Source organism: Ranitomeya variabilis, chromosome 1 (assembly GCF_051348905.1).
Source record: "Ranitomeya variabilis isolate aRanVar5 chromosome 1, aRanVar5.hap1, whole genome shotgun sequence".
Taxonomy (NCBI): Eukaryota; Metazoa; Chordata; class Amphibia; order Anura; family Dendrobatidae; genus Ranitomeya; species Ranitomeya variabilis.
Genome location: NC_135232.1, coordinates 315,961,267 through 315,983,551, shown reverse-complemented (window position 1 = coordinate 315,983,551; position 22,285 = coordinate 315,961,267). Strand labels below are relative to the sequence as shown.

The 22,285-nt window shown below is 45.3% G+C and overlaps 1 protein-coding gene across 10 annotated transcripts in view; it reads left to right on the top strand.

The window, feature by feature from the left end:
- The window catches only part of LOC143816693 (rab5 GDP/GTP exchange factor-like), a 48,928-nt gene extending 31,427 nt beyond the window's left edge, over positions 1 to 17,501 (top strand). For all 10 annotated transcript variants that reach the window (XM_077297449.1, XM_077297421.1, XM_077297404.1 and 7 more), the window contains 2 exons: positions 12,060 to 12,316; positions 16,872 to 17,501. In XM_077297449.1, the coding sequence (XP_077153564.1) occupies positions 12,060 to 12,316; positions 16,872 to 17,186 (572 nt within the window). In that variant the 3' untranslated portion in view covers positions 17,187 to 17,501. The remainder of the gene's footprint in view (positions 1 to 12,059; positions 12,317 to 16,871) is intronic.
- The last annotated feature ends 4,784 nt before the right edge of the window (positions 17,502 to 22,285 follow it).

Genomic DNA, 22,285 nt, shown 5'->3' with positions numbered 1-22,285 from the left:
AGAAATTTTATTTGGGATTCCTTGTATATTCCTAAAGAGTGTAGAAACAAGTGTGCTGACTCACAACCCTTTTCATGGTTGATTACAGTATACAAGGATTTGATGACAAGGGTGCCTAGAATATAGTTACTTTGCCATATAATAGGTTCCAAAGTTTGTATAGTGTAGGTGGTATCCTTTAGATAGGCCGGGATCAGTGGCATACACTTTTGCAGGTGCAGGTCCACATATTTGGAGAGGTTAGCAGTAAGACAATTTATGCCCGATATAATGGGGCGGCCGGGAGGGTTTGTGGTGTTTTTGTGGATTTTTGGTATGTGTCCAGGGTTGAATCAAAGTGGATCTTCACACTGGACAGCCTGGCCCCCAAAGGGCTTAATCAGGAAGTAGAGTTGTATGCGTTTTAATATTATTTGTAATTTTAATTTATAAAACCAGCTCAGCATGAGACTTTCTAAATAAATAATCTACAGACACGTAGTCATAGACCTATGTATGGTATACCCATGGTGGTCCTATAGGCTACGACGAACAATGGGAGACTACGTTTTGATTTAAAAGCATTTAAAAGCATTTTAATCTTTTTATTGTAATCATACAACTAACCTTTATAATTAATCTTAAGATTGAACCAGGTACACCTCAGCCTGGTCTTTTAGATGTGTGTGAATTTTAGCTCAATATAAGAATAAATACTTAGTTTTAATTGATTTTTGCATATATATCCCCTCTTAACCTTTTCCTTCCTCCTCCCTCCCGCACTCTTTTTCCTCCTCCTAGTTATGTCCCAACGAGTCTATGGGCATTTATATACACTATGGAGGCAATTGTGCCACGGATAACCGTACTATTCATCAGTAAATCCTGGTATAGACATTTTAATCGCCCCCTCTGAATAATGATCATGTAGCTCTATCTGTTCTAATCTAGGTCTGATATACATGCACAACACACATCACATCATAGTCTATGACTTAATCTAGCACGTCAAGGATACTGTCCATAGGCTCCACTATGCGGGCTATACAGGCAGGCATTGAGTGAAGGGGGAGTAGGCTATATAAGGACGGGCCCCAAAGGGAACTCCAGCCCTGACGAAGGAGTGTATCCTTCGAAACGCATTGGATTGGTTGCCCTGACACGCGCCCACCCACCAACCTTGTGACGTGACAGCAGTTGCCACGCCCCCCACACACTCCGGCGTTGCTTCCGGCCGGGGCACGCTAGGAGTTGGCGGTTCCTGCCCATTCCTGACGCCTAGTGAACAGAGACTTTCTGGGTTAAGCCAGTCTCGGCACCACCCCGCAGCCCTACGGTGCAGCCCGACACGTTAACCTACAAGGAGGACCGACATTTCCTGATCCTCGCAACTACCCTCGCCTCTACAACCAGTAAGTGCATTTCTTTATGATAATAAGCACTCCTGCACTGTCAGTTACAATCGAGCGAAGGATTACCCCGCTAGAATCAATGTTTATGTGTACATACCGTTCTGAGGAATAGGTTTAATGCCAATTTATTGAGTTTGATACTCCAAGCAGAGCACTTCTTGACTCTTTTTTGGTGGAAAGCGTCGACGCAGTGCACGTACCAGCAGTACCACTTTATAGCGCAGGTGATATACCTATATTCTTTTTGAAGCTGATGGGAGGAAGCTTCTCTGGTCTTGCTTTTCCCATTCTCTTTTTATCAAGGCCTTAACTGCCAGAAGTACTGAGAAGGCTCTCCTTTTTCTCTCTGCTAAACCGGCGAACATTATATCCTGCATGGTTTCAGCACCTTTTGTCTCCTCACACCCCATAGTGTCTCTTACTGATTTTACTATATTGCCCACGCTGTCCAAGGGAAAACATGATCATCCCTCAATTTCTGATGATGAGGGAGATGCTAGTGAGGAATCCGAGGCTATTTCTTGGTCATTATCGGACTCAGAGCATGAAGATACTGGCTTTTTGCTTTTACTTTTTGGGGATCTTAGCATGGGTCATGGCTTGCAACTCCTCTCTAATTATGGCACGTATGTACGTAATTGACACTGCTGCTCCCTGCGTGGTCGCACTGATACATTCCTTACATAACTTCTTAGGGTAAGAATCGGGGAGAGGTGGACTGCATAAGGCGCACTGCTTATGTTTTGACTTTGCTTCCTTTTGGCCTGAAAGAGGGAAGACTCGGCGAGAGAAGAAAAAAGAAGGGTGTCAGCTTAATAGGCAGAGTTTGCACACTCACCCAATGAAGCTATCGGTACTGGATCAGGAGGCTGAGGTACAGTCCTGAACCTGGAGTCCGCTGCATCACTTCTGCGACTGGCATCCGTGGATCCTCTGCCGGAGCGGTCCCTGATGGTGCCTGCTGGGTCCCCTGCTGGAGGATTCGTAATCTGGCCTGGGGATGACATGATTGCATCGCCGAAAGCCAGTGCTGCTTTGCTTTTTATAGAACGCATATGCTGTTCATCTTTTTTTTTTTTTCTGTGACCCAGAAACTCTCATCAATTGCGGGTCGGCTGCTGCGGTGTACTGCGCATGCGCGTGTCAGTGCTTCCCCTACCGCTGTACCTCCTCCCCTGCACCCCAGAAGTTCAATCTTTACTTCCGGGGCAGGAGCATCTGCGTTAGTCGGCGCATGCATGGACCGGCTTCCTGCATGGACCGCGTTCCGGAACGCTGCCCTCATCTCCTGCGACTTCCTTTCGGACAGGGCCCGTGTGGTCCGTTCCATTCCCTGGTCCGCCGCTGGTTCCTTCAGCCACGCACCCGACAGCATGCTCCTGAGTGAGACCAGGCGGCCCTACCCGGACCCGGTCATCACTTCCATCCACCAGACGAGGAGGGAGTCGTCAAACGAAACTCCCCTGACACTGCCTCTGGACTGCAGCCCCTGCCACTCCCGCAGACACCGCACTGGTCCATGTACAGTTATATGAAAAAGTTTGGGCACCCCTATTAATCTTAAGCTTAATGTTTTATAAAAATTGTTTTTTTGCAACAGCTATTTCAGTTTCATATATCTAATAACTGTTGGACACAGTAATGTTTCTGCCTTGAAATGAGGTTTATTGTACTAACAGAAAATGTGCAATCTGCATTCAAACAAAATTTGACAGGTGCATAAGTATGGGCACCCTTATCATTTTCTTGTTTTAAATACTCCTACCTACTTTTTACTGACTTACTAAAGCACTTTTTTTGGTTTTGTAACCTCATTGAGCTTTGAACTTCATAGCCAGGTGTATGCAATCATGAGAAAAGCTACTTAAAGTGGACACTTGCAAGTTGTTCTCCTGTTTGAATCTCCTCTGAAGAGTGGCATCATGGGCTTCTCAAAACAACTGTCAAATGATCTGAAAACAAAGATTATTCAACATAGCTGTTCAGGGGAAGGATACAAAAAGCTGTCTTAGAGATTTAACCTGTCAATTTCCACTGTGAGGAACATAGTAAGGAAATGGAAGAACAAAGGTACAGTTCTTGTTAAAGCCAGAAGTGGCAGGCCAAGAAAAACATCAGAAAGGCAGAGAAGAAGAATGGTGAGATCAGTCAAGGACAATCCTCAGACCACCTCCAGAGAGCTACAGCATCAACTTGCTGCAGATGGTGTCACTGTGCATCGGTCAACTATACAACGCACTGTTTTTTTTGCCACCTTGCATAACGCCTTTTTGTATGACCAAACACCTCAATCTTGGTTTCATCAGTCCACAGGACCTTCTTCCAAAAAGAAATTGGCTTCTCCAAATGTGCTTTTGCATACCTCAGCCGACTCTGTTTGTGGCGTGCTTGCAGAAACGGCTTCTTTCGCATCACTCTCCCATACAGCTTATCCTTGTTCAAAGTGCGTTGTATAGTTGACCGATTCACAGTGACACCATCTGCAGAAACAGGAAACCAACTGAGGAGGAGAGGCAGACCGCCCCCCTTTTATTTTCTGTAGGTTTCCTGTTCCTATGGGGCGGATCCCTCTCTCTAGTAGGGTGCTGTCGTGGCAAAGGGTAAAATTTGTATAGCGCCGACATATTCCGCAGCACTTAAGGCCCCGTCTCACACAGTGACGCTGCAGCGATACAGACAACGATGCTGATCGCTGCAGCGTCGCTGTTTTGTCGTTGTGTGGTCGCTGGGGAGCTGTCACACAGACAGCTCTCTCCAGCGACCAACGATCAGGGGAACGACTTCGGCATCGTTGAAACTGTCTTCAACGATGCCGAAGTCCCCCTGCAGCACCCGGGTAACCAGGGTAAACATCGGGTTACTAAGCGCAGGGCCGCGCTTAGTAACCCGATGTTTACCCTGGTTACCAAAAAAACAAACACTACATACTCACCATCTGATGTCCGTCAGGTCCCTTTGCCGTCTGCTTCCTGCTCTGACTGTGTGCCGCCGTACAGTGAGAGCAGAGCGCAGCGGTGACGTCACTGCTGTGCTCTCACTTTACGGCGGCAGTCAGAGCAGGAAGCAGACGCCAAGGGACCTGTCGGGCAACAGATGGTGAGTATGTACTGTTTTTTTTTTTTTACATTTACGCTGGTAACCAGGGTAAACATCGGGTTACTAAGCGCGGCCCTGCGCTTAGTAACCCGATGTTTACCCTGGTTACCAGTGAAGACATCGCTGGATCGGTGTCACACACACCGATTCAGCGATGTCAGCGGGACCTCAACGACCAAAAAAAGGTCCAGGCCATTCCGACACGACCAGCGATCTCGCAGCAGGGGCCTGATCGCTGGTACGTGTCACACATAGCGAGATCGCTACTGAGGTCGCTGTTGCGTCACAAAACTTGTGACTCAGCAGCGATCTCGCTAGCGATCTCGCTATGTGAGACGGGGCCTTTAACATTTTAGAGGGGACTTGTACATACAATAGACATTACAGCATAACAATAAACACATAGATCAAGACAGATACCAAGATGAATGAGTGCCTTGCTCGCAAGCTTACAATCTATGAGGAAAAGGGGAGACACAATTGCTTTCGTTGTTCGGAGTTCAAAGTATAAGAATCGGTTGTTCATGTAATGCTGTATGAACCGGTTATCAACCTATGTATGTAACAATACAGACACAGAGGGCTGTTAAATGCATGAAGCATGTGAGAACATGATGCAAGGAACCTGGTTATGGTAAAAAAAAAATTGAATGGGCAACACAGGGATAGTTAGGTTAATGCGTTGAGACGGTAGGCCAGTCTGAACAAATGCGTTTTTAGGGCACGCTTAAAACTGTGGGGATTGGGGATTAATCGTATTAACCTGGGTAGTGCATTCCAAAGAATTGGCACAGCACGTGAAAAGTCTTAGAGACGGGAGTGGGAGGTTCTGATTATTGAGGATGTTAACCTCAGGACATTAGCAGAATGGAGTGCACGGGTAGGGTGGTAGACTGAGACGAGGGAGGAGATTTAGGGTGGTGCTGAGCCATGGAGTGCTTTGTGGGTGAGGGTAATAAGATTGTACTGTATTCTGGAGTGCATGGGTATCCAGTGTAATGACTGGCACAAGGTAGAGGTATCGGTGTAACGATTGGTGAGGAATATGATCCTGGCTGCAGACAGATTGGAGAGGGGAGAGGTTGGTAAGAGGGAGACCTATTAGTAGAGAGTTACAATAGTCCAGACGAGAATGAATAAGAGAAACAGTAAGAGTTTTTGCAGAGTCAAAAGTAAGAAAGGGACGAATTCTAGAAATGTTTGAGGTGCAGATAACAAGAGCGAGCCAGTGATGGGATGTGGGGGGCGAATGAAAGCTCAGGATCAAGTATGACCGCAAGACAGCGGGCATGTTGCTGGGGAGTAATGGTGGAACCACACACGGAAATGGCAATGTCGGTCATAGGTACATTAGTAGAGGGAGGAAACTCAAGCAGTGCAGTTGTTGATAGGTTCAGTTTCAGATAAAGAGAGGACATGATGTTAGAGACAGCGGTAAGACAATCACTGGTGTTTTCGAAAAAGGAAGGCGTGATATCAGGAGAAGTAGTCTATAATTGGGTGTCGTCTGCATAGAAACCAAATTTACTGATTGTTTGACCAATAAGGGCAGTATACAAAGAGAAGAGATGGGGGCCTAGAACCGATCTTTGAGGAACCCCAATAGTAAGGGGAAGATGAGACAGCAAAAGATACAGTGAAGGAGCTGTCAGAGAGCTAGGAGGAGAACCAGGAGAGAACTGTGTCCATGATGCCGATGGAGCGGAGCATAGTGAGGAGGAGCTGATGATCCACAGTGTCGAATGCTACAAAGAGATCCGAGAAAATTAGCATGGAGTAGTGACCATTAGATTTAGCTGTTAGTAGATCATTAGAGACTTTAATAAGGGCAGTTTCAGTTGAGTGTAAAGATCGGAAACCGGATTGTAGAGGGTCGAGAAGAGGGTTATCTGAGAGATAGCAGAAAAGATGGGAGTGGACCGGGCATTCCAGAAGTTGAGATGAAGATTAGAGACAGGTCTATAGTTGGCGGCACAGTTTTGGTTGAGGGATGTTTTTTTAAGTAATGGATGGATATATGATGGCATGCTTAAATGAGGAAAGATACCAGAAGAGAGAGCGGTTGAATATTTTTGTTAGGGGAGCGGTGACTGCTGGGGAAAGGGACTGGAGGAGATGTGACGGAATTGGGTCACTGGTGCAAGTGGTCGGGCGAGAAGATGCAAGGAGCCTGACTACTTCTGTGACTGGTTAAAAGTCAGTGAGCAAGATGTAGTAGGGGAGGGAGGACAGTGCATGGTATGAGGGGATTGGGATATATTTCCTGTTGGATATGGTCAATTTTTTTCTTAGAAATAATTGGCCAGATTGTCAGCACGCAGATCCATGGGTGGGGCCTGCACTCTTGGGTTGAGTAGGGAATGAAAAGTATTAGAGATGTTTCGGGCTTTTCGATAGGTTGGTGATGAGGGTGTTGAAATAGGTTTTTTTGAGAGGTGAAGGGCAGTGTTGTATGTTTTAAGCATAAACTTATAATATTAATAAAATACACTGGCCCTATAACTAGAGATAAGAACCACACAAGTGCTGCCGGTATATCAGACAGATACTGCGCCCAAACAAAGACAAATTAAATAGTATGAAATACCGCGCTACAAGTGCCTAAGACCAAACCTAGAACAAATCCGTGGTTTTCATAAAAAATCCAAACCTTCCCATCCACAAAGGTTGCAAACATCACCTAATAGGTTTGGTCTTAGGCACTTGTAGCGCGGTATTTCATACTATTTAATAAACTTAGCACGCGCTGTTTATATAATTACCTCACTTTCCATTTCCGCTCTTGATATATGCAGTATCCGCAATTCTAGTAATTTCTATATTTGATGTTTCTTTTCTCTACATATTGTCTATATGTGATTCACTATGTGACTTTTAGTTTCTGTTTTGAGTGATCATATAGTATCACTGTTGCGGCAATGATTCCTCTTGTGCACATGCGCTAACTACGCAACCGTCTGCCGCTTTCACTTTCGATTTTGCTTCTATCCGCCATCTTTATATCCATGTCCGGACATCACAGGATACTATACCAGGTGCCGTTATTTTCTTTTTATTATGCCCCTTCGTTTATTGGTCATGACCACTATAAAACCCATATCTGGCCAGTACCCAACCACCCCTGGACGAAGCATTTCGGTACGAAACGCGCGTCGGGTGTGGTGGGTCCCTGGGTTTCTCCTCTCGGTAACTATACTGATATTTGTCTATCTGCATGCAGTGATTTGTGTATTTAGTCCCAGGCTGTTTCACTTGACATCTGTACTTTTATTTGCGCTGTATATATGCACATTCCGGCACTGTTCTTCTATAGCTATATACATTTTTCATCCTTTTATTTGAAGGTTTTTTACCTCATACCTGCACTTTATTGCATTAGTCTCATCATTAGGTGCTGTTGCTTATGTGTATGTATATGTGTGTATATATATATATATATATATATATATATATATATATATATATATATATATATATATATATATATATATATATATATATATATATATATATATATATATATATATATATATATATATATACACTCACCGGCCACTTTATTAGGTACACCATGCTAGTAACGGGTTGGACCCCCTTTTGCCTTCAGAACTGCCTCAATTCTTCGTGGCATAGATTCAACAAGGTGCTGGAAGCATTCCTCAGAGATTTTGGTCCATATTGACATGATGGCATCACACAGTTGCCGCAGATTTGTCGGCTGCACATCCCAAAGATGCTCCATACAAGGCAGGATGGATCCATGCTTTCATGTTGTTTACGCCAAATTCTGACTCTACCATCCGAATGTCGCAGCAGAAATCAAGACTCATCAGACCAAGCAACGTTTTTCCAATCTTCTACTGTCCAATTTCGATGAGCTTGTACAAATTGTAGCCTCAGTTTCCTGTTCTTAGCTGAAAGGAGTGGTACCCGGTGTGGTCTTCTGCTGCTGTAGCCCATCTGCCTCAAAGTTCGACGCACTGTGCGTTCAGAGATGCTCTTAGGCCTACCTTGGTTGTAACGGGTGGCGATTTGAGTCACTGTTGCCTTTCTATCAGCTCGAACCAGTCTGCCCATTCTCCTCTGACCTCTGGCATCAACAAGGCATTTCCGCCCACAGAACTGCCGCTCACTGGATTTTTTTTCTTTTTCGGCCATTCTTTGTAAACCCTAGAGATGGTTGTGCGTGAAAATCCCAGTAGATCAGCAGTTTCTGAAATACTCAGACCAGCCCTTCTGGCACCAACAACCATGCCACGTTCAAAGGCACTCAAATCACCTTTCTTCCCCATACTGATGCTCGGTTTGAACTGCAGGAGATTGTCTTGACCATGTCTACATGCCTAAATGCACTGAGTTGCCGCCATGTGATTGGCTGATTAGAAATTAAGTGTTAACAAGAAGTTGGACAGGTGTACCTAATAAAGTGGCCAGTGAGTGTATATATATATTTGCCTTTATAGTACTTTGTGTTGTTATATGCACATTGGTTTATTTTCAGCCTGTTCATTATTTATTATGATTGCATCACTGTCTCTTTGAGGTTGATTCCTGTGTGGGTCCCACTCTGTGTATCCTGCATCAGTGGCTACTGCCTTATTTTCTATGGTTTTATATTGTGTATTTCAATAAAGATTACAAGTGTTTTGGTAAATATCTTTTTGGTGTTTTTATGAAGGCAATTTCTTTGGTATTGCTAAACTTATAATGAATTAAATCTTCGGGTAGATTGGATTTTCTCCATAGACGTTCAGTGCACCTGGAGCACCGCTGCAGGAAACGTGTTTGCAGCATGTGCCACAGTTGTCGCCATCTGTGCCATATTGTTCTACGTATAGGAGGTGCAGTTTCATCCAGGGCACTAGTTTGCAGCTTTTTGTTGTAATGCTTCAGTTCAGAATCAGATCATGAGAGGGAGGTGATAGGGGCCAATGATAACTGCAAGTTCTTCATAAGTTTCTGGGTGTATGTTTTCTATAAGTGTGGAAAGTAGGGGTGGCCTGAGCGGGATGGCAGTTCTTGATAGCGAATGAAAGAAGGTTGTGGTCAGAGAGCGGGAGAGTGGAGTTTGTGAAATCATCCACTGAGCAAAGCTGGGACAAGACCAAGTCGAGGGCGTTTCTTATGACATGAGTGCCCATATAGATTGCTTAGGAGGGTTGATTCTACTGACAGATTCCCTTTAACAGTCTAAAATTTATTAATTACCTATCCTAAGGATAGGTCGTCAATATTATGAGCTTCAAAAACCCATTTAATATGACTATGGATGGAACCACTCTGGATCCTTCCTTTCACCAATTGACAATAATGGAATTGGTCAACCAGCTAATGTGTGTGGGGGGCCTCCCGACTGTACACTGACCGTTTGTGGGTAGTGCTAAAGATCTGTAAGTTTGAATTAAAGTGCTGAAACCGTTTGTTCTGCAGAGAAAAAACACACAGCCAAATTGAGTCCAGCAGAAACTTCTTCCAACCTTCCCATTGATCATACATGAACAAGCTTTCACATGGGAAAGTCAGGAGATGGCTGTTTCCCATTAAAAGCAGTCAGAATCCCTGCTTTGGAGACATCCATATATACGCAGTGACATCACTGGAGTCTTCTGAGGTATCCATTTAATATAAACCTATAGCAGATATCATAAAATGAGGTCTGTCACCTACATGGTCACATTGTGAAAAATAACACTTTTCACTGGATGCTGTGGTATGGACTAGTATAGTCTACTCTCCCATGCTTTACTTTTGTTGCTATACTGATATAAACTAGCTGCACAAAGGCCTAAACAACACTTTTTTTTTTTTCTTAAACATAATAGACATGTTTAGCAACTAAGTTGGGCCTTTTCCCTAAACAAAGCTGAAAAGAAATGTGTTGTGAACAGCCTCGTATCGTGCTTTCCGTTTCTAACACTTACAGGTCCTTCTCAAAAAATTAGCATATAGTGTTAAATTTCATTATTTACCATAATGTAATGATTACAATTAAACTTTCATATATTATAGATTCATTATCCACCAACTGAAATTTGTCAGGTCTTTTATTGTTTTAATACTGATGATTTTGGCATACAACTCCTGATAACCCAAAAAACCTGTCTCAATAAATTAGCATATTTCACCCGTCCAATCAAATAAAAGTGTTTTTTAATAACAAACAAAAAAACCATCAAATAATAATGTTCAGTTATGCACTCAATACTTGGTCGGGAATCCTTTGGCAGAAATGACTGCTTCAATGCGGTGTGGCATGGAGGCAATCAGCCTGTGACACTGCTGAGATGTTATGGAGGCCCAGGATGCTTCAATAGAGGCCTTAAGCTCATCCAGAGTGTTGGGTCTTGCGTCTCTCAACTTTCTCTTCACAATATCCCACAGATTCTCTATGGGGTTCAGGTCAGGAGAGTTGGCAGGCCAATTGAGCACAGTAATACCATGGTCAGTAAACCATTCACCAGTGGTTTTGGCACTGTGAGCAGGTGGCAGGTCGTGCTGAAAAATGAAATCTTCATCTCCATAAAGCATTTCAGCCGATGGAAGCATGAAGTGCTCCAAAATCTCCTGATAGCTAGCTGCATTGACCCTGCCCTTGATGAAACACAGTGGACCAACACCAGCAGCTGACATGGCACCCCACACCATCACTGACTGTGGGTACTTGACACTGGACTTCAGGCATTTTGGCATTTCCTTCTCCCCAGTCTTCCTCCAGACTCTGGCACCTTGATTTCCGAATGACATGCAAAATTTGCTTTCATCAGAAAAAAGTACTTGGGACCACTTAGCAACAGTCCAGTGCTGCTCCTCTGTAGCCCAGGTCAGGCGCTTCTGCCGCTGTTTATGGTTCAAAAGTGGCTTTACCTGGGGAATGCGGCACCTGTAGCCCATTTCCTGCACACCAGACTCAGTCCACTGCTTCCTCAGGTTCCCCAAGGTCTGGAATCGGTCCTTCTCCACAATCTTCCTCAGGGTCCGGTCACCTCTTCTCGTTGTACAGCGTTTTCTGCCACATTGTTTTCTGCCACATTGTTTCCTTCCAACAGACTTACCATTGAGGTGCCTTGATACAGCACTCTGGGAACAGCCTATTTGTTGAGAAATTTCTTTCTGGGTCTTACCCTCTTGCTTGAGGGTGTCAATGATGGCCTTCTTGACATCTGTCAGGTCGCTAGTCTTACCCATGATGGGGGTTTTGAGTATTGAACCAGGCAGGGAGTTTTTAAAAGCCTCAGGTATCTTTTGCATGTGTTTAGAGTTAATTAGTTGATTCAGAAGATTAGGGTAATAGGTCGTTTAGAGAACCTTTTCTTGATATGCTAATTTATTGAGACAGGTTTTTTGGGTTATCAGGAGTTGTATGCCAAAATCATCAGTATTAAAACAATAAAAGACCTGACAAATTTCAGTTGGTGGATAATGAATCTATAATATATGAAAGTTTAATTGTAATCATTACATTATGGTAAATAATGAAATTTAACACTATATGCTAATTTTTTGAGAAGGACCTGTATTCCAGTTCTGGTAATTTTGGAGAACCACTTATTGTTTGTGTTTTCTTTGTTGCAGCTTTAATAGAAATGGATGCCAAGAGAGCTCCTCAAGACAAGCTAACCTATGTGGCTAGAGCTTGTAACTATCTTTACAAATCCATACAAAGCTCCAAAAAAGAGCCTGCCACAGCTGATGATTTACTGTCGTGTCTAATATATAGCATGCTGAAGGCAAACCCTCCTCGACTGTGGTCAAACCTGCAGTACATCACTAGGTTCTGCAATCCCAGAAGACTTATGACAGGAGAGTCTGGATATTATTTTACCAACCTTGTAAGTGTATACAGCAAACACTCTATAGTATATATTGTGTAAAAATGTAATGGTCTTCCATCCCCAGCTCTTTACATACATGTATTTTAAAAGTATATTAAATGGAAATAATACAGCTCTTGCACATCAATGCATGTTAGAAACTTTACTCATAGTAAACCATGCACAAAAATGTACTGAAGGTATAGGTACATTGCATCAAAAGGAATAATATGCGTATAGGGGCCTCCTGACTCACTGGCATATGTTGGGGGTGTGGAGGGAGACTGGGATCAGGTTAGCGAAGTTCAAACCCCCAAACTAACAGAGGTTTCTAGCAGAGACTTCCTCCCCTCTGCCAACCAAAAAAACACATGAATGATCGTTCAAGCACTCCCTTACGTGGCGGAGTCGATAATCTACTGGCTAAATGAGCGTACGACAGACATCTATTCATGTGCAAGGCCACCTGACATCAAGCACCAAGAGTTTGTTAGAAAATAATTTAAGATCAAGACAATTTGTGGCAAATGTGCTGTCCAAATTCAGGAATCTGTGAATTTTAAAACAAAAAGAAATTAAAACATAAATGTAACAGTGGCATAGTTAATATGATTGCAAACAGTCAAATGTTCATGAAGTTCAACCAAGAGGTGGAAATGGATAAAAGGAAGGGTTATACGTAGAGCTACAGTGTATGAACTAGTCTGCCCCATAAGAGCTAATCTCTCCTGATCCCAGTTGATTAAATATTCAGAGTAGTTGGAAATGTTTGTCCCCTATGCGGAGGGAAAAATGTTCTATGACATATTATTATTATAATACATTTTTTATAGCTCCATTTATTCCATGGCGCTTTACACGTGAAAAGGGGCAAATACAGACAAATACAATAAACATGAGCAAAAAACAAGGCATTAACATGTACAGAGGGAGAGAGGACCCTGCCCACGAGTGCTCACAGTCTGCAGGGGATGGGTGAGGATACACTAGGAGAGGGTAGAGCTGGTTGTGCAGCGGTTCAGTAGGTTGAGGATCACTGCAGGCTGTAGGCTTGTCGGAAGAGGTGAGTCTTCAGGTTCTTTTTGAAGGTTTCTATGGTAGGCGAGAGTCTGATGTGTTGGGGTAGAGAGTTCGAGTATGGGGGAAGCGCGGGAGAAGTGTTGGATGTGTTTGTGGGAAGAAGAGATGAGAGGGGAGTAGAGAAGGAGATCTTGAAAGGATCGAAGGTTGCGTGTAGGTAAGTACCGGGAGACCATGTCACAGATGTATGGAGGAGACAGGTTGTGGATGGCTTTGTATGTCATAGTAAGGGTGTTGAACTGGAGTCTCTGGACGATAGGAAGCCAGTGAAGGGCTTGGCATAGGGGAGAGGCTGGGGAATAGCAGAGAGACCGGTAGATTAGTCGGGCAGCAGAGTATAGGATGGATTGGAGTGGTGCTAGAGGGGAGGCTAGAGAGTAGGAGGTTGCAGTATTCAAGGCGGGAGATGGCTTGCACTAGTGTTTTTGTGGTTTCGTGGTCAAGGAATGCGCGGATCCTGGAAATATTTTTGAGTTTGAGACAGCAGGAAGAGGCAAGGGCTTGGTTATGTGGCTTGAAAGAGAGGGCAGAGTCGAGGATCACCTCGAGGTATCGAGCATGCACAACTGGGGAAGTGAGCAGCCATTGAAATTGATAGGTCTGGTGGAGGGGTAGAGTGAGATGGGGGAAAAGATGATGAATTCTGTTTTGTCCATGTTCAATTTTAGGAAGCGAGCAGGAAAGAAGGCCGAGATAGCAGATACAGTGTGGGATTTTGGTGAGTAAGGAGGTGAGGTCAGGTCCGGATAGGCACATCTGCGTGTCATCGGCGTAGAGATGATGCTGTAGACCGTGGGATTCTATGAGCTGTCCCTGGCCGAAGGTGTAGATGGAGAAGAGTAGGGGTCCTAGAACTGAGCCTTGAGAAACACCAACAGACAAGGGACGAGGTGAGGCAATGGTGTGGGGGAGGGAGACACTGAATGTTCAGTCTGTTAGATATGACGAGATCCAGGATAGGGCCAAATCTGTGATGCCAAGAAATGAGAGAATCTGTAGCAGGAGGGAGTGGTCCATAGTGTCCAAGGCAAAAGACAGGTCCAGGAGAAGGACAGAGTAGTGTCGCTTGCTCTTGGCAGTTAGTAGGTCATGGTTGACTTTAGTTAGGGCAATTTCAGTTGAGTGATGGGGTCGGAAGCCAGATTGTAAACCGGTCAAAGAGGGAGAGGTGGGAGGACAATTCAAGATGCTGTTCCAGTAGTTTTGAGGCATAAGGGAGAAGAGATATCGGGCGATAGCTAGACACAGTGGGTGGGTCAAGGGAGGGCTTTTTGAGGATGGGTGTGATCTTGGCATGTTTGAAGGATGAGGGGAAGACACCTGTTGTGAATGTGAGGTTGAAGAGGTGTGTTAGGATTGGGATCAAGACCGTGGTGAGGTTAGGGATGAGGTGGGACGGGAGCGGGTCAAGATTGCAAGTGGTGAGGTGTGATATTGACAGGAGGATGGAGACCTGAACTTCTGTCACGGTGAAGCTGGTTTTGGAGGATCAGGGTTCAGCAGCTAAGAGTGGCATTGGGCACTGCAGGCCAAAGCTTTCTCTGATCGTATCGATCTTCTGTTTAAAGAAAGAGGCAAAGTCTTCAGCAGAAATGAGAGAGGAAGGTAGGTGCTGGGGGACAAATTGAAAGTGTTGAAAAGCTGTTTAGGGTTGTGAGACAGGGAGGATATGAGAAGTAAGTTTGTTTTGCAGCAGTGAGCATGGACTTGAAGCTGGTGAGGGACTGCTTGTATGCAATGAAGTGGTTGGCAGAACGGGATTGCTTCCATCTCCGCTCAGCGACCCTGGAAGCCCGTCTCAGTTCTTTGGTCAGCTAGGGCTGCCTGTTGATTGTTTTGCTATGCATGAGCGGGGCGGCCGAATCGAGTGTTTTTATTGTAGTGTTATAAAAAGTGCCAGCAGCATCTGTGTCATGAAGGGAAGCTATGTCTGTAAGAGGGAGAAGTGACTCAGAGTGATTGTAAATTGAGGTGTTTGAGATTTCTGCAAGGGTGAGTGAGTTTGTGGAGTGGGGGTTGCGCACTAGGAGAGGAGAGGGAAGAGAATGTCAGTAGGTTGTGGTCAGACGGGGAGGGGTGAGTTAGTGATATTAGTAAGGGAGCAGAGGCAGGTGAATATGAGGTCCAGAGTGTGGCCATCTTTGGGAGTGGCCGCAGAGGACCATTGAGTGAGGCCGAAGGAGGCAGTGAGCGATAAATGTTTAAAGGCAGCTGAGGTGGAAGTATCAATGGGGATATAGAAGTCACCCATGATGATAGTGGGGATGTCAGCAGAGAGGAAATGAAGCAGCCAGGTGGTGAAGTGGTCGAGAAAGGTGAAGATGGCTAGTTCTGGGGGGGGCGGTAGCTGACAGCCAGCTGGAGGTTGGAGGGGGAATAGATGCGTACGGAGTGCACCTCAAACGAGGGAAGAGTAGCGGAGGGTAGTAGCGGGATTGGAGTAAAGGAGCAGGTGTCAGACAGGAGCAAGCCAACTACTCCAACATATTTGTTGCTGGAATCCGCCATAGGAAAGTGCAGCTGGAGATGCTGAGTCAGAGGGGGTGAGCCAGGTTTCAGTGATGCCGAGGAAGGAGAGTTTGTTGGTGATGAAGAAGTCATGGATATAGGACAGTTTGTTGCAGACAGCTTGCGTTCCATAGTGCTCCAGGTAGGGGGACCAGGGAAGTGGGGGCTGGATGAATGTGTATGAGGTTATCATGGTTCGGAAAACGTGTAGAGGATCATTGCAGGGGGTTAGAAATGAGTGTGGGGATGTGTTGAGGAGGGTCAGGATTTGGGGATACATCACAAGCATTGAGGAGTAGCAGACAGAGCGTTAGAAGGTGGGAGCAGGATAGGACATGATGTGGCCATGTGTGTCTGGAGAAAAAGGATTGTGTGTGGAGGAACAGTTCTGAGGAGAAGGTGAGCTGGCTGGGGAGTGTGGATGGAGAAATGAGTAGTTCTTTACTAGGTGGAGGGATTGCAGGAGATTGTAAGAAGGAAAGTAGTATGGGAGGTGAAAGAGAAAAGAAACCGAAACATTGTAGTGGTTTGGTATTCTGTTACTCGACAATTATGTTGTGACTCATATTGAAATCTTTCTAAACTGATCAATGCTATTACTAAATTTTCACAAATGTTCCAATAAATTTAAGTAATGACTTCCCTTAATGCAGATGGATTTTTTTAATCTAATGAATCTCATGGGATATCCATATGTCAAGAGACCTCCATAATGGCCTTAAATGACCTTTTCAGATGTCTCTGACTCTGTAGTTTCTTGTATAGAAATGAGATGTAATAGTTATAAGCGGATGTGTTTAAGTGCATCTATTTTTTTTTTCTTTTCCCTTGGGGCTTCTTTCACAATTGGAAAAAATAATGTTTGCCACATTCTATGTGGAGATCAGATGGCAGATGATCAGGGAACAACTCATAGGTCGCAGTGGAATATGCCCTAACATTTATTTGGTAATTACAACATTTTTGTATGTTTCCCTTTCTGTAGTGTTGTGCGGCTTTATTCATTGAGACTATGGAAGCCTCATCTCTTGGCCTCACGCAAGAAGAATTTAATAGTTTAATGCAGGGCTCAGAAGTTACAACGTTTATTTCAAATAGTGGACTAATTACATTGCAACAAATAGAGAAGAACAACAAGCACCTAGCTGAACTGCGACATCGACAGGATCTTCTGTTCCAAAAAGCTAAGAGCCTGAGGAAAGAGGTGGAAGCCTGGCTTTTGTCTGTACAGGGAGAAATTCAGGATATCATCCGTAGATTCCCCCTGGACACTAAAGCTTCAACAGCAAGTTGTGTATGATGTAGCTCCAGATGAAGATATATTCTAAGCTGCTATTGACCCAGTTCAGTCTGTTCTGATGAAGGATTTTTCTCTAAATACTTATTTAACACTGATTTCTTACTATTGTATTTATATGACTCTTCAGATTGGTACTACAATGTTTTCTATAATCAAAAATAGCAGAAATATTTTGTAATATTTTGGCTGTTCACCTACAAATTTAGAAGGAACTGCTATTAGCTTAATGTCCTTAGTAAGATAATTATAGATAATCCAGGTTATTTGGAAACTTGTCATTAAAGCACGCTCAAATTTTTTATAATATAAAGTTCACCTTTGGTTGAATTATTTTTTTAGAATATCGACCTCTGGTCAAACATTACAGACCTTTGATACATAGAAGGTGGAAAATACCAGTATTTTCTAGGTCAAGTTTAACTGTTTTAATTATACACTGCTCGAAAAAATAAAGGGAATAGTTACATTATGGTGTTTAACTCCAAGTTAATCACACTTCTGTGAAATCAACCTGTCCAGTTATGAAGCAACACCAATTGTGAATCAATTTTTGCTGCTGTTGTGCAAATGGAAAAGACAACAGGTAGAAATGATAGCAATTAGCAAGACAACCCCTATAAAGAAGTGGTTCTACAGGGGTGACCATAGACCATTTCTCTGTTCTCATCCTCTATGGCTGGTGTTTTGGTCACTTTTGCATTTTGGTCATTGTTCTCACCCCTAAAGGTACAGTAGTATGAGGCATTGTCTACAACCCACAGAAGTTGCTCAAGTAGTGCAGCTCATCCATGGTGGCACATCAATGTGAGCTGTGGCAAGAAGGGTAGTTGTTGGGGATGAGCGAATAGCTTTGGATAACTCTTTATTCAAATAGCTATAGCGCTTACCGAATAGCTGCATCAGGAACCTGGATACCTGGAGCGCTACCACTGTTCAGCGCCGCAGCTGCATATGTCGCGGCTGTGTGACAGTCACAACACATGCATGGAGAGCCCAACAAACAGGCTCTGACGTGGGCTGACTGCTTATCTCCATCACAACAATGCAATAGGCGGTCTGAAATCAGACATGTGCAATCAGCATATCTCCTGACCAGCAGTCGGCTGCATCCTGTAGCTAGCAGGGGGTTCAATCAACATTAGCCTAATGTGTATGGGGCCTTATATATTGATGGAAAAATAAAAATAAAGTTATTGCCCTTGGAGGAAGTGACTTTTTCTTAATTAATGCAACAGCACTCCGCCGAGCAAGCACTCCTCTATATGGGAGTGTCACCTGTGATGGTTGCATGTGTAGTGCCAGCCTTATAGATGTTTTAGATCTTTTGGATTTTTTTCTGAGCTTTTCTTTGATGCATAATTTTTAATGAACCCAACTGAAAAATAATTGTTAGCCCTAAATACATGCAGTTAACTAAAACAGGGATTTTTGTGTACTCGCCATAAAATCCTTTTCTCCGAGCCACTCATTGGGAATACAGGACCATGGGTGTTATGCTGCTGCCACTAGGAGGCTGACACTAAATAAACAAAGATTAGCTCCTCCTCTGCAGTATACTCCCAGACATTGGCTCCAGCTGAACCAGATCCATGACAAAGCAGTAGGAAATCAAGAAACATGAAAGTATACAAACGTCAAACCAGAGAACATACTCAAGCCTTCAGGCAAACAGGGAGGGTGCTGTGTCCCTCAGTGAGTGGCTTGGAGAAAAGGATTTTACGGTGAGTACACAAAAATCCCTGTTACTCCTTCGCCTCATGGGGGGACACAGGACCATGGGACATCCTAAAGCAGTCCCTGGGTGGGTAACCGACTTAACAGATCAGACCCCACACGCCAACAGTCTAGAGATGCGCTACCGCTGCCTGCAAGATCCATCTGCCCAGGCCTGCCTCTGCGGAAGCCTGAGTGTGAATGTTGTATTGCTTCGAGAATGTAAGGAGACTGGACCAAGCCGCACCCTTGCAAACCTATTCCGCCAACGCCTGGTGCCGAATGGCCCAAGAGGCACCCACCGACCGAGTGCAGACTGCCTTAATCCCTGCCGGATAGGCTTGTCTCTGACACGGTAAGACTCCTGAATAGCTGAGGGTATCCACCTGACTATTGTGGACTTTGAAGCAGCAAGTCCCTTCCTGTGGCCCTCAGGAAGAACAAATAGGGCGTCCGTCTTACGGAAGGATGCAGTCTGTGGGACGCACCTTCTAAGAGCCCTCACCAGATCCAGAGTGTGAAGAGCCATCTCAAAACGGCATACTGGTGCCGGACAAGATGAGGGCAGGACAATGTCCTCGCTAAGGTGAAAATAGGGGACCGCCTTAGGCAAGAAGGATAGGGACGGTCCGAGAACCACCATGTCCTGGTGAAAAATTAGGAAAGGAGCTCAACACGACAGGGCGGCTAGCTCAGATACCCGCCTGATTGACGAGACCGCTACAAGAAAAAAGACCTTCCATGAAAGGAAGGTCAGAGAGCTGTCCTGCATTGGTTTGAAGGGAGACTCTTGTAGAGCACCCAGGACCAAGTTAAGGTCCCTGGCATCCAAGGGCGTTCTATAGGAGGGTAGCACATGAGACCCCCTGAATAAAAGTCTTCACCTGCAGCTTGGAAGCGATCCTGCGCTGAAACAAAATGGATAAGGCAGAGATCTGACCTCCAAAATGGTGGGGATGGAGAAGGCGAGATGAGCACGACCGCGGTCCCTGCACCATGTGAAAAATGTTTTCCAGGTCTGTTGATAGATGTGCCCCAATACTGGTTTCTGAGCTCTGGTCATGATGGAAACAACCTCTTGGGAGAACCCCGCATGGGTTAGGACCCAGGATTCAACGGCCAGGCTGCTAAACACGGCCCCTGAGTTCTGGTGGTAAATTCGACCCTGGGAGAGCAAATCTGGTCGATCCGGTAGTCACCAGGGAATGTCGACGACGAGCTGCACCAACTCCATATACCACGCACGGCGTGACCAGTCCAGAGCGACTAGGATCACTGGAACCCCTTTCGCCTTGATCTTCCTGATGACCCTTGGAAGTAGCGGAAGTGGGGGAAACACTTACGGAATACTAATCTGATGCCACGGAAGGACCAGTGCATCCGCCCCAATGGCCTCTGGATCCCCGGACCGAGCTATGAACTCGGGCACCTTGGCGTTTAGTCTCGATGCCATCAAATCTACGTCCGGAGTCCCCCAGCAAGATCTCTGGATGAAGTGACCACTCTCAAGGCGAGACCCTGATGGCTGAGAAAGTCTGCTGCTCAGTTTTCCACTCCCGGGATTTGAACTGCTGAGATGACTGAGTGGTTCAATTCGGACCAGTAGAGAATGTGTTCCACCTCGCGCATTGCCGCCCTGCTGCGGGTACCGCCTTGATGGTTGATATGCCACAGCTGTGGCATTGTCTGATTGTATAGGGATGGGACGACCCACCAGGAGGTGATGGAACTGTTATAGGGTCAACCGAATCTCATGGATTTTCAGGACATTAATCAGCAAAAGCGACTCCCGAGGTGACCAGCGCCCTTGAGTAGTGTGATGACAAAAATGGTGTCGTGGTAACCACCAGTCATTGAACCGGGAGAAAAGATTTCACCTTGGTGAGGGAAGACCGCATTGTCCACCACCTGAGGACCTACTTGACCCGCGGGGACAAGCAACTTAGCCGGTTGAGGGAGAAGCGGTTCCTGTCCCATGCTGCCAGAAGCGCATGCTGCAGCGGACGGAGATGTAACTGGGCGAAGGGAACAGCTTCCATTGCTGCCACCATCTTGCCCAGGACCCCCATGCCGAATCAGATGGAGTAAGGATATTGGCGACAAAGCACCTGGGCTCTCTGTTGAAGGGCTAAGACCTTGTCTCGAGGGAGAATCACCAACCCTCGGGAGGTGTCCAGGATCCTTTTTAGGAATGATCTCTATATCTATGAGATGGGATGGAGAAACATTTGTTTAGATTTATTAGCCAGCCCAAGCGAGAAAAATGTATCCAAGGTGATATGGATGCACTCCGTGCAGAATTGGAAAGACGGCTCTTTGATCAGAAGGTCATCTAGATATGGCAGAATTACCATGCCCTGAGAGTGCAGAATGGTCATGACGGTCGCCATGACCTTTGTGAATACTCTGGGAGCGGTGGCGAGGCCGAAGGACAAGGCTGTGAATGGGAAATGTTGCTCGCGCACAGGAACATGAAGTAGGAACTTCTGGTGAGGGGGAAAAATAAAAAAATCGGGATGTGAAGGTAAGCATCCTGGATGTTGATGGATGCTAAGATCTCCCCCATCTCCATTGAAGTGATGACGGAATGGAGGGACTCCATCCAGAAGCGCCGGACCCTGACAATCTTGTTTAGGAGTTTCAGGGCCAGAATGGGGCCACACCCTTCCATCCTTCTTCGGAACCACGAATAAGTTCAAGTAGAATCCTTCGAACTTCTTGTTTTCTGGGACCGGAATAATGACCCTGACTTGGCATAGCGTATAGATAGCTTGGTAGAAAGGCCGTGCTCTCACCTTTTTTTTTTTGGGGGGGGGGGGGGGGGGGACGGGAAGAGAAGAACCGTGCCGGAGGACGGGAGGAAAGTTCAATCTTGTATCCAGAGGACACCAGGTCCCTGACCCATTCGTCATGACCGACAGCCAGGCATGACGAAACAGGAATAGACGACCGCCTACTCTGCTGCTGTTGACCGGATAATGCTGCATGCCATTGAGCCGAGAATCTATGGGACCTGGATCCCTTAGATGTAGATTGCTTGGGTCGGCCTTTCCATGACGGGTTGGTCTTATTAGAGACCCTTGTCCCCAGGAGGGGAACGCACCGATCCAGAAGAGGTGGTTGCATTGGACCTTCCTGGATTGCTGCGAAAGGACCGTAAACGTGTCTTGCTGACGGCGAAAGGGTTGCCTAGACTTCTGCTGGGGAAGGATTTTACTTTTTCCTCCTGTGGCTTCAGAGATAAGCTGATCAAGCTTCTCTCCAAATAGACATCCACTCTGGTAAGGCAGAGATGTTAGGGACTTTTTGGACGCAGAGTCCACTCGCCATTCCCTGAGCCACAGTGTTCGTCTGCTGGTGATGGCGTTAGAGGCTGCAAGTGCAGC